General features: G+C 38.4%; 1 protein-coding gene across 12 annotated transcripts in view; it reads left to right on the top strand.

Moving 5' to 3' along the window:
* Positions 1 to 16,305, top strand: part of FAM184A (family with sequence similarity 184 member A) — an 88,174-nt gene that overhangs the window by 44,722 nt on the left and 27,147 nt on the right. For 8 of the 12 annotated variants that reach the window (XM_059700201.1, XM_059700199.1, XM_059700200.1 and 5 more), the window contains 4 exons: positions 4,609 to 4,770; positions 8,239 to 8,360; positions 9,031 to 9,181; positions 12,734 to 12,775. In XM_059700201.1, the coding sequence (XP_059556184.1) occupies positions 4,609 to 4,770; positions 8,239 to 8,360; positions 9,031 to 9,181; positions 12,734 to 12,775 (477 nt within the window). The remainder of the gene's footprint in view (positions 1 to 4,608; positions 4,771 to 8,238; positions 8,361 to 9,030; positions 9,182 to 12,733; positions 12,776 to 16,305) is intronic. The other 4 variants (XM_059700195.1, XM_059700204.1, XM_059700203.1 and 1 more) reach the window with 1 other exon arrangement.

Here is a 16,305-nt window from a genome sequence, read left to right as displayed (position 1 = left end):
TAGGCCCTTATCAGATATGTCATTGGCAAATATGTTTTCCCACACAGTGGGTTTTCTCGTTGTTTTGTTTTTTTTTTTTTTTTTTTTTTTTTTTTTTATGTCTTTTTTTTTTTTTATTGCTTAAAGTATTACAAAGGGTATTACATATGTATCCATTTTATCCCCCCGCCCTAGACAGTCCCCTAGCCTCCCCTATCACCCAGTGTCTTATGTCCATTGGTTATGCTTATATGCATGCATACAAGTCCTTTAGTTGATCTCTTACCCCACTACCTCCTGCCCCCCAACCCTCCCCGGCCTTCCCACTGCAGTTTGACAATCTGTTTGAGGCAGCTCTGCCTCTGTATCTATTATTGTTCAAAAGTTTATAATGGTCTCTATTGTCCATGAATGAGTGAGATCATGTGGTATTTTTCCTTTATTGACTGGCTTATTTCACTTAGCATAATGCTCTCCAGTTCCATCCATGACGTTGCAAATGGTAAGAGTTCCTTCCTTTTTACAGCAGCATAGTATTCCATCGTGTAGATGTACCACAGTTTTCTAATCCATTCATCTACTGATGGGCACTTAGGCTGTTTCCAGATCTTAGCTATGGTGAATTGTGCTGCTATGAACATAGGAGTGCATATATCCTTTCTGATTGGTGTTTCTGGTTTCTTGGTCGTTGTTTTGTTGATGGTTTCTTTTGCTGTGCAGAAGCTTTTTATTTTGATGTAGTCCCTTTGTTCATTTTCTCTTTCGTTTCAAGTGCCCTAGGAGCTGTATCAGTGAAGAAATTGCTTTGGCATATGTCTGAGATTTTGTTGCCTTTGGATTCTTCTAGAATTTTTATTGTTTCCTGTCGTACATTTAAGTCCTTTATCCATTTTGAGGGCCACAATGGGTTCTTAAACTGGACCGGAGGGCCGGAACAAAAGCATGGATGGAGTGTTTGTGTGAACTAATATAAATTCAAAGTAAACATCATCACATAAAAGGGTACGTCTTTTTTTTTTTAGTTTTATTCATTTCAAACGGGCCGAATCCGGCCCGCGGGCCATAGTTTGCCCACGGCTGGTCTATAGCATACAGATGGGGCTCCTCAAAAGATATGGCAGAAAGTAAAGTTGAAGCTAAATTGCGAGGGCCTCTTGTTCCCTGACAAAGACTTTGGAATTTATCCTGGTGATGGGGTGATAGCAAGAGAGTAGCAACTGCCACACTATCAGATGATGGTAGGAAAAGAACTCTGGTGGCAGGAGGAAGATGAACCATGTGGGGAGGGGTTGGTGATCAGAATTGGATACTAGTAGATGACTTAAGATGCTATTACAGTAGTCTAGGCAAGAGATGATTAACATCCCGACTAGGAAAGTAAAACTGAGAGTGGAGAGGATTATTCAAAAATAAAATTTATAGAACTTGATATGGTAAGTAGTAGAAAGTGACTCAAGATGGGCAAAGGATTGATACGTAATATCAAATCATGAATATGAATGAAAATAAAATATGAAAATTGAGGTGGCAAATCTTAGGACAAAGAAGGCCTTTTGAAACATGAAGGCAAAAACATGGAATATTTTTACAGTTAAAGTTCAAACTTCCTGATACATGGTAGGAATTCATGTCTTTAATACCTTAAAAGTGTATAAAACAGTAGGAGAAAAACAGGCACCCCCATTTTTTAATGAGCTAAAAAACATAAAAAAATTTAAACATCACTACCGTTTAAAAACTGGAAATGAAATCAGTGAGATGCTATTTTCATTACCATGAAATTGACAATGATTAAAAAATTAAGTGAGGCCATGCAGTGGTGTTGATAAGGGTGGAGAAATAAACACTTGAAAGCTGCTTATAGATGAGATTATAAAGTCGTGCCGTTTTCTTGGAAAGGAATTTAGCAGCATGTTTAAAAGCATTAAGGTGGGCATGTCCTTTGATTCACCAGTTTCAGTTCTGTGTATTTAACCAAAGCAAATACTTGAGGATTACTGACAAAATTTCAGCAATGTTTACAGTGGGAGAAATTTAGAAACAACTTAAAAATTTCCACAGAACTCTGTCTGCCTCTGGAGGAGTAGAAATCGTTTCCTAACCCACACAGAGGCCTCCTTGCTCCCCTTTCCATGCTCTGGGGCTGTGACCAGAGTTGAGGGGGATTGTTGTTTTCTGCTTATACCATAGGTCGGGAGGGTGAAGGCACTGAAGGTTCTTTTAGGAGTTAAATATTTACAGATTGAGATGAAAAGAGATTTTATTTCTTCTTTTTTAAAAAATATATTTTATTGATTTTTTTACAGAGAAGAAGGGAGAGGGATAGAGAGTTAGAAACATCGATGAAAGAGAAACATTGCTCAGCTGCCTTCTGCACTCTCCCTAACTGGGAATGTGCCCGCAACCCAGGTACATGCCCTCGACCGGAATCGAACCTGGGACCCTTCAGTCCGTAGGCCGATGCTCTATCCACTGAGCCAAACCGGTTAGGGCTATTTCTTCTTAATTGCTAGTAAGAATATATGGACTTTTTCTGTTATTGACTCATTCATTTATTTAATAAATATTGAATGGTATTAGGGACCAAAGCACTGAATTATACACTGTGGTTACAGAGTTGAATAAGCCAGGTATGGTCCCTATTATACGAAAAGACAGATATGGAAACAAGTAATAACAAGCCTGATGTACATTACAAAATGGTGATAAGTGGTTAATAGGGGTTTGCCAGAGAATAAACTGAGGAGAGCTTATGCAAAGGCCCTGGGGCACGAGAAGTTTCTAGGAACTGGAAGGATGCTGATATAGATGGAGCATGATGGCAGCTGCAGTGATAATAATTCTTATTTAGTTCTTAATATGCCTCAGGCATTATTTTATACAGTCTCTCCTAAGTCACAAAAGGTTAAGTCACTTTCCAAAGTTACATAGTAAGTGGATAAGGCCAGAATTCCAGTTCAGGCAGTATGATTTCAGAACCCAATTCCTACCCATGTGCCACTCTTTTTCCCAATGAGTGTAAAGACCAAGGAGGTGAAGAGTTGCCAAGCTCAGGCTAGAGAGAGGGGCTATGCCACGGAGGCCTTGGAAGAACCGTGAAAGATTTTGGATGTTATCCTAAGGGAAACGGGAAGTGTTTAGAAGATGCTCATTAAATACATGGTGCTTGCTTGGGGGTGGGGCTTGTACTCACGTCCATGTTTGTAATTCCTATTTGCGAAGAATTTAAGAGTTTTTGCCTATTTAAACAAACATTTGTTCAGTCTCTAGAGTCTTAGTTTTTTTTTATAAATTTAGGATTATCTCTAATGTTGAACTTACTTGATTTTTTAAAATGCTTCTTTATTGATTTTTAGAGGGAGAGAGAGCAAAGGAGAGGGATAGAGAGATAGAAACATTGGTGAGAGAGAAACATAATTGATCGGCTCCTCTGTCGGCTGCCTCCTGCACACCCCCTACTGGGGATTCGAGCCCACAACCTGGGCTTGTGCCCTGATCGGGAATTGAACCTGCCACCTCTCAGTGTATGGGACAATGCTCAACCAACTGAGCCACACTGGCCAGAGCCCAGTTTTCATTTTCGTAGTCTTGATAGGTTTGGTAATGATATAAAAATGAAATCTTTGCTTCATAGTATTTTCCTAGATAATTTAAAATATTTCATTTATTGGTTTTAGTTCTTATAATTTGAGGGTATCGATCTGCTTTGCTTATTTAACAAATTGTCTATTAGCTCCTAAAAGTCAACTTTTAACAATTTCATGAGACAAATTTTGTATGAAATCATAGAAAGTATAACTTATTTGAATTTATGATATATTTACAGCTTATCAATATTGACCTAAACTTATCAACTTTAAAAATAGCATGAGAGCCCTGACCGGTTTGGCTCAGTGCATGGAGCTTCAGCCTGCGGACTGAAAGGTTGCGGGTTCGATTGTGGTCAAGGGCATGTACCTTGGTTGCAGGCACATCCCCAGTAGAGAGTGTGCAGGAGGCAGCTGATCGATGTTTCTCTCTCATCGATGTTTCTAACTATCTATCCCTCTCCCTTCCTCTCTGTAAAAAATCAATTAAAAAAAATAGCATGAGAACTGGGCTCAAATGAAATATGTGATTTGATTTTTAAAAGCAGTTTAAAAATATTTTTATTAAAAAAACCCCTTTTTCTCAATCTTTCATAAAATCTTAATCTTGCTTCAAATCCTTTTTATAGGCATTTTATTATATGGTAGAACCTGTATTTCTCTTTTTTAAACCAGGAGCTTGAGTTATATACATTTATTTACATGATCGTCATGAAAGGGGGCAACCATGAATGAGGCCGTCTTTGTGAAAAAAATATATTATTGATTTCAGAGAGGAAGGGAAAAGGAGATAGAAACAGAAACATCAATGATGAGAGAGAATCATCAATTGGCTGCCTCCTGCATGCCCCCTACTAAGGATTGAGCCCTCAACCCCGGGCATGGGCCCTTGACCGGAATCGAACCCGGGACCCTTCAGTCCCCAGGCTGACACTCTATCCACTGAGCCAAACCGGCTGGGGCAAGACTTTAGGAATATAGATGGGACTGTTTGCCAGTGGAATACAATGAGGTATGTTAAAAGTACTCTGTTTACTTGCAGGTTGGCCGCCTCCAAGACCTGGTAAGGAAAAGTGAACAAGGGCTGGGCTCGGCGGAAGGACTCATTGCTAGCCTCCAGGACTCCCAAGGAAGACTTCAGAATGAGCTTGACTTGACTAAAAGCAGGCTGAAGGAGGCCAAGGAGGCGCTATTAAAAGTTGAGGTAAGTCCTAATCCTGGCATAATCTGAACATCAGCAAGGTAAAAAGTTCCATTTAGTCACTTGGCTTCAAAGTTATGAAAATCCCATTACATATAATTTAGTGTTTTACTTTCCTAGGGCTACCGTAACAAAGAACCTCAAATTGGGTGGCTTAATACAACAGATATTTGTCCTCATTGTTCTAGAAGATGAAAGTAGAAATCAAGATGTTGTTGCCCTAGCCGATATGGCGCAGTTGGTTGGGCACTGGGAGGTTGCTGGTTTGATTTCCCGTCCAGGGCGTATGCTGGGTTGTGGGCTCGATCTTTGGTGGCAGGGGCTGTGCAGGAAGCAGCCTATCAAGGTGCTCTGATGTCGCTGTTTCTCTCCCTTTTGCCCTCTCCCATACTCTCTCTCTAAAAATCAATAAAACTGTTCTTTTTTTAAGTCCATTAAAAAAAAAAAGGTATTTTCAGGGCCATTCTCCCTCTTAAATCTCTACTGGAGGATCCTTCCTTGCCTTTTCCAGCTCATGTCGCCCAAGGCATTCCTTGTATTAATGACAGCACAACCTCAATCTCTTCCTCTGTCTTCACATGGCATTCTCCCTGTGTCCTCACATCTTATAAGGACACCAGTCTTACTGAATTAAGGGCGCACCCTACTCCGGTGTGACTTCATCTTAACGCTTTACGTTTGTACTGACCCTATTCCCAATTAAGGTCACATTCTGAGATACTGGGGGCTTAGGACTTCCACATGTATTTTGGGGACACAGTTAACCCATAGCAATTTGTATGCAGTTTTACTGGTAAGAGTTAAAACTCTCACGTCTAGCAACTAAGTGATTCTCTGTGACTACGCATTTCAGAAGAAAGGTCTGTCTTTCCCCTTCCATTCTCATGGTGCAGAGCGAATATTTAGACTGCCTTAGACAGGAAAGAAAAGAAACCATAAAACCAGGGGAATAGTAGTCAGGGAGTTCGTGCTTTTTCTTTCAGAGAGGTGAAGAACGCAGGTGGGCTCTGAAGTCAGATTGGTTGACAGTATTACATGTGCTCCCTTTTCCCCCCATTGACCTTTCCCAGCCTGCCCCTGCCCCCAGCACAGGCCTTCGCCCCCCTGTTGTCTGTGTCCATTGGTTATGCTTAGTATATGCATGCATACAAGTCCTTTGGTTGATCTCTCACCACCCCTGCACCCCCCGCCCAAAGAGGGATCCACCATTTAGTATGTAACTTTTGGCTTGTTATGTATTCTAAGCCTCGATTTCCTCATCAGATCAGTTGGTAGGGGGAAATAATATACTTCACACCACTCTGGTAGTAATTAAATGAGATAAACCATTTACAAAACAGTGCTTAGCAAAATAACACACAGTAAATGTTGCCTTTTATTTAACATTTCAAATTTTTTTTGACTTAGAATTGATGACAGTTCAAAAGCATATAAACAAGAAACTTTAGCGGCTATAGCTTGTTTATGGATATATATATATATAATTCTACTTATAGCTAAGGTATAGTTATATTTTTATAAATATAAAACTTGGAATACTGCCCGGCTGGCATGGCTCAGTGGTTGAGCGTCAACCTATGAACTAGGAGGTCAGGGTTCAATCCCTGGTCGGGGCACATGCCCAGGTTGTGGGCTCGATCCCCAGTGTGGGGTGTGCAGGAGGCAGCCGATCAAGGATTCTCTCTCATCATTGATGTTTCTATTTTTCTCTCCTCTCTTCCTCTCTGAAATCAATAAAAAATATATTAAAAAACAAAACAAAAAACTTTGAATACTAATTACATTTTATTTTTAAATTCTGTGACAAAATAAATTGATTCTCTTTAAATCTTTTTTTCCTTCTGTTTACCTGTCTCTAGTGGCTATGTGATATGAGCATTAATATGTAACAAGGAATAGTTAGAATTTAGAGCTAGTGTAATACGCAACTTAATATATTTATGTGATGCCAAACATATTGACTATAATCTCAACATTAGCATTCTGTGGCATAAAGCTGACTAAACTGTATTAAGATGTGGTTTTTCCCTTGTCAAAAGTAACAGGAAGATGATAGTATCAATACGGTGACAGATCTTGCTAAGCATCATGATGATCATTTTATAAGGTATATAATTGTGGAGTCACTATGTTGTATACCTGAAACTAATATAATATGGTATGTCAGTGATACTTCAATAAAAAATAAGGTGGTAAAAATATACTTAAAAATAAACTGCAGAGATATTTCTAATGAATGTTGATAGAATGTAAATTGTTTTGGTATGGAAACATGGAGGATCTGTGTCCCTAGCTTTGCTGCAGCCCGTTTCCTGCCTTCGGGGCATTTAAACCTGGTGGCCTTCCTCCTCCACCCCATCTTGGCACTGAGAATTAGACGTAGGGATCCCATTTCATTTACTTCAGCTTCTTGCTCATATTTACATTGTTCTTCTGTCACATAGTAGAACATGATACATATTTTAAGCAAAACTCTATCAACTGTTCAGTTGCTGACCTGCTGGACAGTTTTAATTGAGAAAATATAGGTGCTGCATTATAGTTTACCACAACTTGGGAAATTCCCTTAAGAGCAAGGGTGTGTTCTCTTTAACCTTTTCCCCCACTCTTGCAGTGCCTAATGAAGTGCTGCGTTGAATTCGGTTCTTAGTACTTACTGCTTAATAGCCAGGTTAACAGTGTGGGATGGCAGTTTCCAATTGACTTGCTGCTTTCCCATTTACCCCTTAACAACTGCAGTCAGCAGGTGGGTGATCCTGAACGAGTCGTTGTCGTTGTGATAATGAAGGAGGGGCCATCATCTGTTCTTCTCTTGTACCCTAAGAATAGCTACAGTGCTGGCAGGGATGATGGTTGCCAGTGTTGTCCAAAAGGTCACCTCCGGCCCCAGGCTCCAGAGAGCCACTTGGTTTATGCTAATCTAGAGGGATTTCATATATATCGTATCATATTACCATAACACCAAACACACGGACCATGGTTTGAGGTTATATAGTAAAAATACTCAGTAGCCTAAATTTCTCATAATTATTTTAATCGTATCAGTGGGGGTACAGCTATAATGCTTAAGCTTTGAATAAATAGCATACTTTTGAATGTGTATATGAATGAATTTGAATAACTTATCTGTGTATGTAATGTGCACACATGTAAAGATAATCGACTAATAGTCACATACCCATGATATGGAAGGTTTAGTTAGGATTATTAATTATGCTGTCTTGAAACTACTTAAAGTAAATTTTAAATTTATAGGCCTTAAAAAAAGCTAGTTTGCACAAGGACATTTAAATGATAGAGTGTGTACCATATATTTTATTGTCAGAACATCTCAAGTAATTATCGTAGCTCGCACTGCCAGTTATTGTGCTGTAAGAATTTGTTACGATGCATGCACTCTGCTGATTTGAAATAACCAGCCGTGACTTGGCTTTCCGAGACTAGTCTTTACTGAGGAGTTTTTGTTCTCAGAGTGAGCGAGACCGAGAAAGGCAACAGCATGAAGAGACACTGGCTGCCCTGAAGGGAGAGGAGACGCTCAGAGTGGACAAAATGGCCCAGGACCTAGAAATCAAATGGACTGAAAATCTCAGGTAGGATTTTTACTCCTTAATGTAAGCTCATCAGTGCAGATGTACAGAAAATGTTTTTCTCTGTGGCTTATACTGTCTTCCTGTTAAAGACATAGTAGCAGCATTTTCAATGAGTTTTTCCCATGATTAGATGCAGAGAAATTGGAATTTTTTTTCCTGCTTGAATACAGATGGCGTTTTCTGATTTCATTTTCTTGAATATAAAATAGAAAGAGTACTAACCTGAAGTCAGAAGACTTTATTTGTTCTAGTACCTGTTCTGCCACTGATAAAACTGATAAACCCATGATCTTGGGTAAGTTACCAATTTACCCCAGCCGTGGGCAAACTACGGCCCGCGGGCCAGATCCGGCCCGTTTGAAATGAATAAAACTAAAAAAAAAAAGACTGTACCCTTTTATGTAATGATGTTCACTTTGAATTTATATTAGTTCACACACACACTCCATCCATGCTTTTGTTCTGGCCCTCAGTTTAAGAACCCATTGTGGCCCTCGAGTCAAAAAGTTTGCCCACCCCTGTTCTAGTCCCTAACTATACAATAATCAACTCCTATTCTGAGTTGACTTTTGAGGAGGATTAATTACTTAGGAAACATGTGAACAGCTACACTACAATTATTGAGATAAATAATTCTCTTTATAAAGGAAATGCATTTGTTTCATTCTAGACAAGAGTGTTCTAAACTTCGTGAAGAGCTAAGACTTCAACATGAAGAGGATAAGAAGTCAGCAATGTCTCAACTTTTTCAGTTAAAAGAGCGTGAGAAAAATGCAGCCAGAGATTCATGGCAGAAGAAAGTAGAAGATCTCTTAAACCAGGTAATTAAGAGTCTGTATATTATAAAGTTCTATTTTCCTTGTCATTCTCTAGCTAAGGAAATATTATACGACATTGTGTGTTCGTTCACTGTATTTTGTTATTTTTCTTTTCTTTTAAATGTTATTTTTCAATTATAGTTGGCATTTGATATTATTTTGTTTTAGTTTCAGCTGTACAACAGAGTGGTTATACAGTCATATACTTTACAAAGTGATCCCCCCAATATTTCCAGTATGCTCCTGGCACCATACATAATTATTAAAGTGTCCATCAATAGACAAGTGGGTAAAAAGAGTTGTAGTACATATTATACACAATGGAATATTACTCAGCCATAAAAAAGAACAAAATCTTACTACTGTATTTGCTACAGCATGGTTGAATCTAGAGGGTATTATGCTAAGTGAAATTAGACAGAGAACAACAAATACCATATGATTCACTTCTATGTGAAATCTAAAGAACAAAATAAATGAACAAATGAACTAGAGCAGACTCGTAGATACAGAGAACAGACTGATGGTTGACAGATGCAGGGCGGGGGGAGTTGGGGGACTGAGTGAAAAATTAACAAGAAGCTTAAGATGCTTTAAAACAAATCGACTATTATATAGGGCATCAGTTTTTTATGAACATGCGTCTTATTCATGTAGAATGTTTGCCAAATAATACTTTTGCATATAGATTTTTTAGTTCATCCAGTATTCTTTTAAACAGACACTTAGGGTGACATCATCCAGTCTTGTGGTTTAAATACCATCTATATGTCAGTGGCTTATAAAGTTAAACCTCCAGCCTCAACCTCTTATCCTGAACTCAGAATCACTTGGTTGGCTAATAGGCATCTCAGACTTTGCATGTCTGACTCAGAAGTATTGATTTTCACTCTCCATCTATCATCCCAGCATCTTCACTTCTTGGCACAGCTTGTTGCTCAAAACAAAAAAATGAAGAGTCATCCTTAATTTCTAATTTTTTTACCTCTTCCATAATCTGACAGTCCTCTTTATTCTACCTCCAAAACATATCCAGCTCCCTCCACTTCCAATTCCCTTAGCAAACACTAGTCTGAGTCACTGTTATAATGGCCTCTGACCTGACCTCGCCAATTTCACTTTTCTCACTGAACTCAGTGATCTTTAAAAAAAATTTTTTTTTAATATATTTTTATTGATTTCAGAGAGAAAGGGAGAGGGAAAAAGAGAGGTAGAAACATCAATGATGACAGAGAATCATTGATCGGCTGCCTCCTACACGCCCCACACTGGGGATTGAGCTTGTAACCCAGGCATGTGCCCTGATGGGGAATCTAACCATGATCTCCTGGTTCATAGGTAGAAGCTCAACCACTGAGCCACGCTGGCTGGGCCAAAGTGATCTTTTATAATGTAAATCAGATCGTGCCATTCTCCTGCTTAGAATTCTTTCAGGGCACGCCATTGAATTAAGGCTCTTATTCCGACTCCTTCATTTTCCAACAAGACCTGAAGCCAACTTGCCCCTGCAGATACCTCCCATCTCATTTCAGCCTCACAAACAGCACCGTGGCTCGCACATACGCACATGCTCAGTTACTCCGAGCTTACTCCCACCTCAGGATGTTGGTGCTGATCCATTTGCCCATACGCTCTTCTCCCAAGATCATCTCATTTTGTGTCTGGCTCCTTTATTAATTCCAAGGTTATTGTCACTTCTTTAAAAACATCTGTCTTTGCCATCAACCCAGTATCGCCTTCAGTCATTTCCTATCACAGCAACCTTTAATATATATATATATATATATCTCCTGAACCTTATTTTTCTTATTTGTTTTTGTCTATTTGTTTTACTGTTTTTCAGTTGTTTCCTCACTCTGCTTATGATATTTCCTGGAATATAGTACTGCTCTAGTAAATATTTTTAAAATGAAATATAAATCTTACTTCATTTATGTGTTAACTATTAACCGTATTGCCACCCAACAACACTAGTTGCGCCTTTCCTGATTGCCGCTGCTAGGTCTGTGATGTAAGTCACCCCAGGTCACAGCTTAGGGACCATGCCTTTTGGTTTAGATAGTTCCAAGGCCTGCACCTGTATGTTGACAGAGGTAGTTGACCATTTGAATTTAGATTCAAGTATACTTCTGTTGTATAAAGTCTAAAATCCCTAAGGGAAGACCTGGTATGCCACTCTGATTTGTCACACTGGTTAATTTTCCAATTCATTCAGGAATCTTCAGCAACATGTATAATTTTGTATCATGATCCCTTAAAGAGTGAAAAATAAAATATACTTCATAAGCAAGTGCTATACATTTTAGATTAACTCCTAGTACTGGGACATCAGTTCTGAGAACTACAAAGAGGTATAAAACTATAACTAAAAATCTTTCAGATTTTCTTAAGTTTTATGAAGTCTGGAAAGTTAAGGGTCTCATTAGTATGTGAAGAATATTAATAGTATGAGAAAGAATAAGAAAAAAGTAAAAATAAAATTAATATAGTTAATATGTATAAAAGTGTGAGAAAGTTTAGATCGAGAAGTTATGGAGTAATCAAATAGGAAGTTAATCTTTTCCTCAAGTTATTTTTGTCAACTCCAGTAAACTCTATCCTAGAATATGTTAGTTAAGTTATTAGTAAAAAATTATTTACCAAATAAAATTTGGCTTTACTTTGTGACACGCCAAGGAATAAATCACATTATGGGGAAAAAGATAATCATGTTCTGTCCGAAAATTTGATTATTGTCCAAAGAAAACACCATTTTACAGGAACTTTTCTATTTATATTAGTAATAAAAATTTTTAATGTTATTTTGTATTTTGAAGGGCAAAAAAGTAAAGCAGTTGAAACAGAATTCACATTTTTTTCCATATTTGGGGGTAGAGAGAGTGCCTAGTGTTTTTTTTCCAGTGGTTTTTCACTCAGAATTTCAGTGAATTTCTGTAAAACGAACCCAGATGGTAAATAAATTTCCCAGATATGTTCTAGATAATAGGATTGAAAAGGTATGAGGGAATCTCTTTTTTCTTTGTCCCGGTACAAAACGAGCTTACTATTCATCTTCACATTTTCAATGATAATCTCTTGTTTTCTGGCCCCAAAATTATGTAGTCAATCGAGTTAGTGTATTAGTTCTCATCTGCTCCATTTCTCTTCAGAGAAATCCTTCATGAATCAACATCAGTACTGAGTGTAATACTTTGAAGCAATAGATTGTAGATTTCTGGGAGGCATTTGGGACAGTAATATGCCTTGTAGTTCCTTCAATAACCATCAACTTTAAAATTGAACTCTGGTTAAATGTACCAGCCTTTGGTATTTTGCATAGGTAAGTCTGCCAGCCCACAAACATCAGACACTGTTTTAAAAAACAACAGATAATTTAGACTGTAAGTCTTAAATTCCTTTTTGTCTAATTTCTTTCTCAGAACTGTTTTCAACTTACTTTTTCTTGAGTACGTTATAATGAATGTTCTGTGCTTTACTCTCCCTCTTAACCCCTCTTTCTTTCACTGAGTTGGTTTCTGAATGTTTCCCTTTATTCCTGTGATCTTTTCTTCATAGCGGCACTCTCTGGGTGAAGCTTTGCATAAATCTATCAACAATGTAAGTGAGCGGCACTTACAGTTTGTACACAAGGGCATGTTGCACTTTTGATTTTGCATAAACATCATCACTGCTTTAGAGCTTAAACTTATACAAAAATGCACTTTTTTTTCAATAAGATATGTTTTTTGTATATGGGTAATAAAAGCTTCTAACTTTAAGCCATTCTCTGTGTATGTGCATACATCTACCACATTGTATTAGTAAGCTTATATTTTGTTATAAAGCCAAGCAAGATTTCACATCTCACACATGAAATTCATTATTTTAATATTTACTTTGTAAGATACAGTAATGTTTTTGAAAAACTATTAACTAGTTGACTATCATAGAATTGAAAATAAATATAAATGTATTTCTTCTTTTGTTAACTAGTTTATTTTTTGAAAAATTAGTATCAATAGACTTTTAAAATTAATTTTAGAGAGAGAGGAAGGGAGATGGGGAGAGAGAGAGAGAGAGAGAGAGAGAGAGAGAGAGAGAAACATCAATAGGTTGCCACACACACACACACTCCTGAGCATGTGCCCTGATCAGGAATTGAACTGTTTGGTTTTTTGTTTGAGGGGACGTGTGTGTGTGTGTGTGTGTGTGTGTGTGTGTGTGTGTGTGTGTGGAAGAGAGAGAGAGAGAGAGAGAGAGATTTGTAACAGCAAAACTAGGTGAGATGATCCAAATTTCCATCAAGAAGGATTAAAGTAATTTGTGTGTATTATATTCTGGAATTATGTCTGTTAGGATGCACTTGACTAGAAACAGCAGAGCACCCAGTTGACAGTGGCTGTCAGGATATTTAGTTCAGAGCTCAGGCATTTTCTGTACTTCCGCTTTGCCATGCACACTGTGTTAGCTTTTTGACCTTAAGTTTGCCGTGTCATAGGTGCAACATGGCTGCTCCAACTCCTGCCATCGTGTCCTGACCAACCGTGCTAATGCCAGAGGCTCTCCTTAGGTACTTTTTAAACTTTGATCAGGACGTCTTTCCCCCGAGTCCCCCATACTTCCTTTACCTTATTAACTAAAACAGGTTGGCATGTCCTCGTAATTAGATTTCTGTGACCTTCTTACCTTCTTTAAGGTAGGGATTTCTATTCAATCCCTAAAACTCAAGTCAGCTAACTGGGAAGAAAGGAAAGGGGGAGATTGGCTCTTGGGGAGGCTAGGAACAGTGTCTACACTAGAAATTCTGTGTAGTCATTGAAAAGGATGGGGATTGTGGATATGTGTACTTTATAAATACCTGTGATGGGAAAAACCAACCTGTAAAACCACAAACTCACTGGCCTCCCTAATGGAAAAAAATCATTAACCATTGTTAGATAAATCTATGCATATATTCATCTTGGAGAAAGTTACGTAGAGTTGGGTGTGTGAAAAGCCACTCCATCACATAACAACACCTGCAGGTCAGGACACCTCATGGTTTTACATTTGAGGTCGTCTTTATCCCTCTGTGCAATGCACATTGGCGTGTCTGCCCCATTCTGCAGCCCGTGGGTCTGTTTCAGCTACTTTGGCTGTTAAGCACTCACTGTTCTCCTGAGTTGTGTCCTGGGACCCCAAAGTAACTTTTGTGTGTAAGACGTAGCCACTGTTTTGTCAGATCATGACAGATGTCTTCTCTACATTTGGTGAAAATCGTCCAGTCACTTGCACATGATGTAGTAAAATCAGTGAAAACAAAACAGGCAATTCTAGCAAGAGAGAGAAGTCATTGTATCTGGTTGCCCTAAGGGTTGGGATTTGGCAAGGAAAGGAAATGAAAGAGACTTTCCCTTTTATTTTATGACTCCTATATTTTAAAAAAGTTTTCACAATCATTTACTACATTGGTAATATAGAATAAAAACATGTCAGGCGGCCTGGGCCCAATTCTAGACCCTGTAAATCAGAATATCAAGGGGTCAGGGCCTGGGCAGATATACTTATTCAAATCTACAGAGATGATTCTGATACACAGACAGGTTTGAGAACCACAGATTACATTTATTACCTCACAAACTGCTTTGTTTTGAGGACAAATTGTTTGTATATTTTTTGTATTCTTTCATTTATGTAACAAGACGATATTTTGGGAGGGACAAAAACCACCAACAGTGCATCAACAACCAAATGTTGTAGGTAATTAATGCCAGGCCCCATATCGACGTCCTGGCATATCCAGTACCTCAGGTTTGATGTTTCAGTTGCTGTTTTCAAGGAGCTCTTTGAGCACCATCGTTGAGGCACAGAATCCTTATGAAACTGATCTGTAGGAAATAGGTCAAGCTTTCCTTTCTTCAAAAAATATGTCCATGTTTTTTTATTTTAATTCTTCCTTTTGAAATTTTTACAATATCTTATTTTCAGAAAAAAACAGTATTTTAAGTGGTAGAAATCAAAAGGTAGAGCTTACTATCAGTGCAGTTTGGCCTTTAAAATTGTTTGCAAAGTATCTGGTACCTGTTGATCAGTCAGTATCCTATATAATAAAAGGGTAATATGCAAATTGACCCTAACAGTAGAACGACTGGGAATGACTGGTCACTATGACACACACTGACCACCAGGGGGCAGATGCTTAATGCAGGAGCTGTCCCCTGGTGGTCAGTGCGCTCCCATGGCGGGAGCTCTGCTCAGTCACAAGCCAGGCTGACAGCTGCCAGTACAGCGGTGGTGGCGGGAGCCTCTCCTGCCTCCTCAGCAGCGCTAAGGATGTCCGACTGCAGCTTAGGTCTGCTCCCTGCTGGTAAGTGGCCATCCCCCGAGGGCTGCCGGGCTGCCAGAGGGATGTCTGACTGCCAGCTTGGGCCTGATCCCCCAGGGAACGGGCTTAAGCCAGCAGGTGGACATCCTCTGAGGGGTCCCAGACTGCAAGAGGGCATAGGCCGGGCTGAGGGACCCTCCGCCAAGTGCACAAATTTTTGTGCACCAGGCCTCTAGTGTTATATAATTCATATCTAAACTGCTGTGGCAAGAATTTGTTTTATATTAATGTATATTTCCATTAAGTATACTCACCTATTAAACATTAGTTCGTTTGACATTGCTTTGCTCATTATTTGTCTTTTAAAGTCCATGTCATTTTCATGCTGAACAAAGGCTGTCAATTTGATGCAATTCGACTAACTTATTTGTAAGAATAACAAAATAAATTTTGATGCTGCATTGCATGATAAAAGCTTTTTGCATCTAGTTCATGTTACTGTCTTGAGCATGAATCCGAAGATTTTAGATAGCCTTAATATTACTTTGGTGTGCTTTCAAAGTTAATATAAAATATCTAAACTAAGTATATTTGAACACTAAATTGCATGATAATGTCTTTTTGTACATACTTTATATTTTCTTGAGTATAGAGACAAAGATTACTCATATATTCTAAAATGAAAAATATTTCTTTGGAGTCCTTTCAAGGTAAAGTATATTATGATGTAAAATATTTAAGTATATTTAAGTATTTAAATGTATTTTATTTAAGCTGGTGAGGTTTGAGAGAGTGCTAGATTTTAAATGTATAACTATTACATCACTGTATTTCATTCATTTTA

The sequence above is a fragment of the Myotis daubentonii genome, chromosome 6, assembly GCF_963259705.1.
Source record: "Myotis daubentonii chromosome 6, mMyoDau2.1, whole genome shotgun sequence".
NCBI classification, from domain to species: domain Eukaryota; kingdom Metazoa; phylum Chordata; class Mammalia; order Chiroptera; family Vespertilionidae; genus Myotis; species Myotis daubentonii.
The sequence above is the reverse complement of the archived record's forward strand: the minus strand, read 5'-3'. Positions and strand labels throughout refer to the sequence as shown.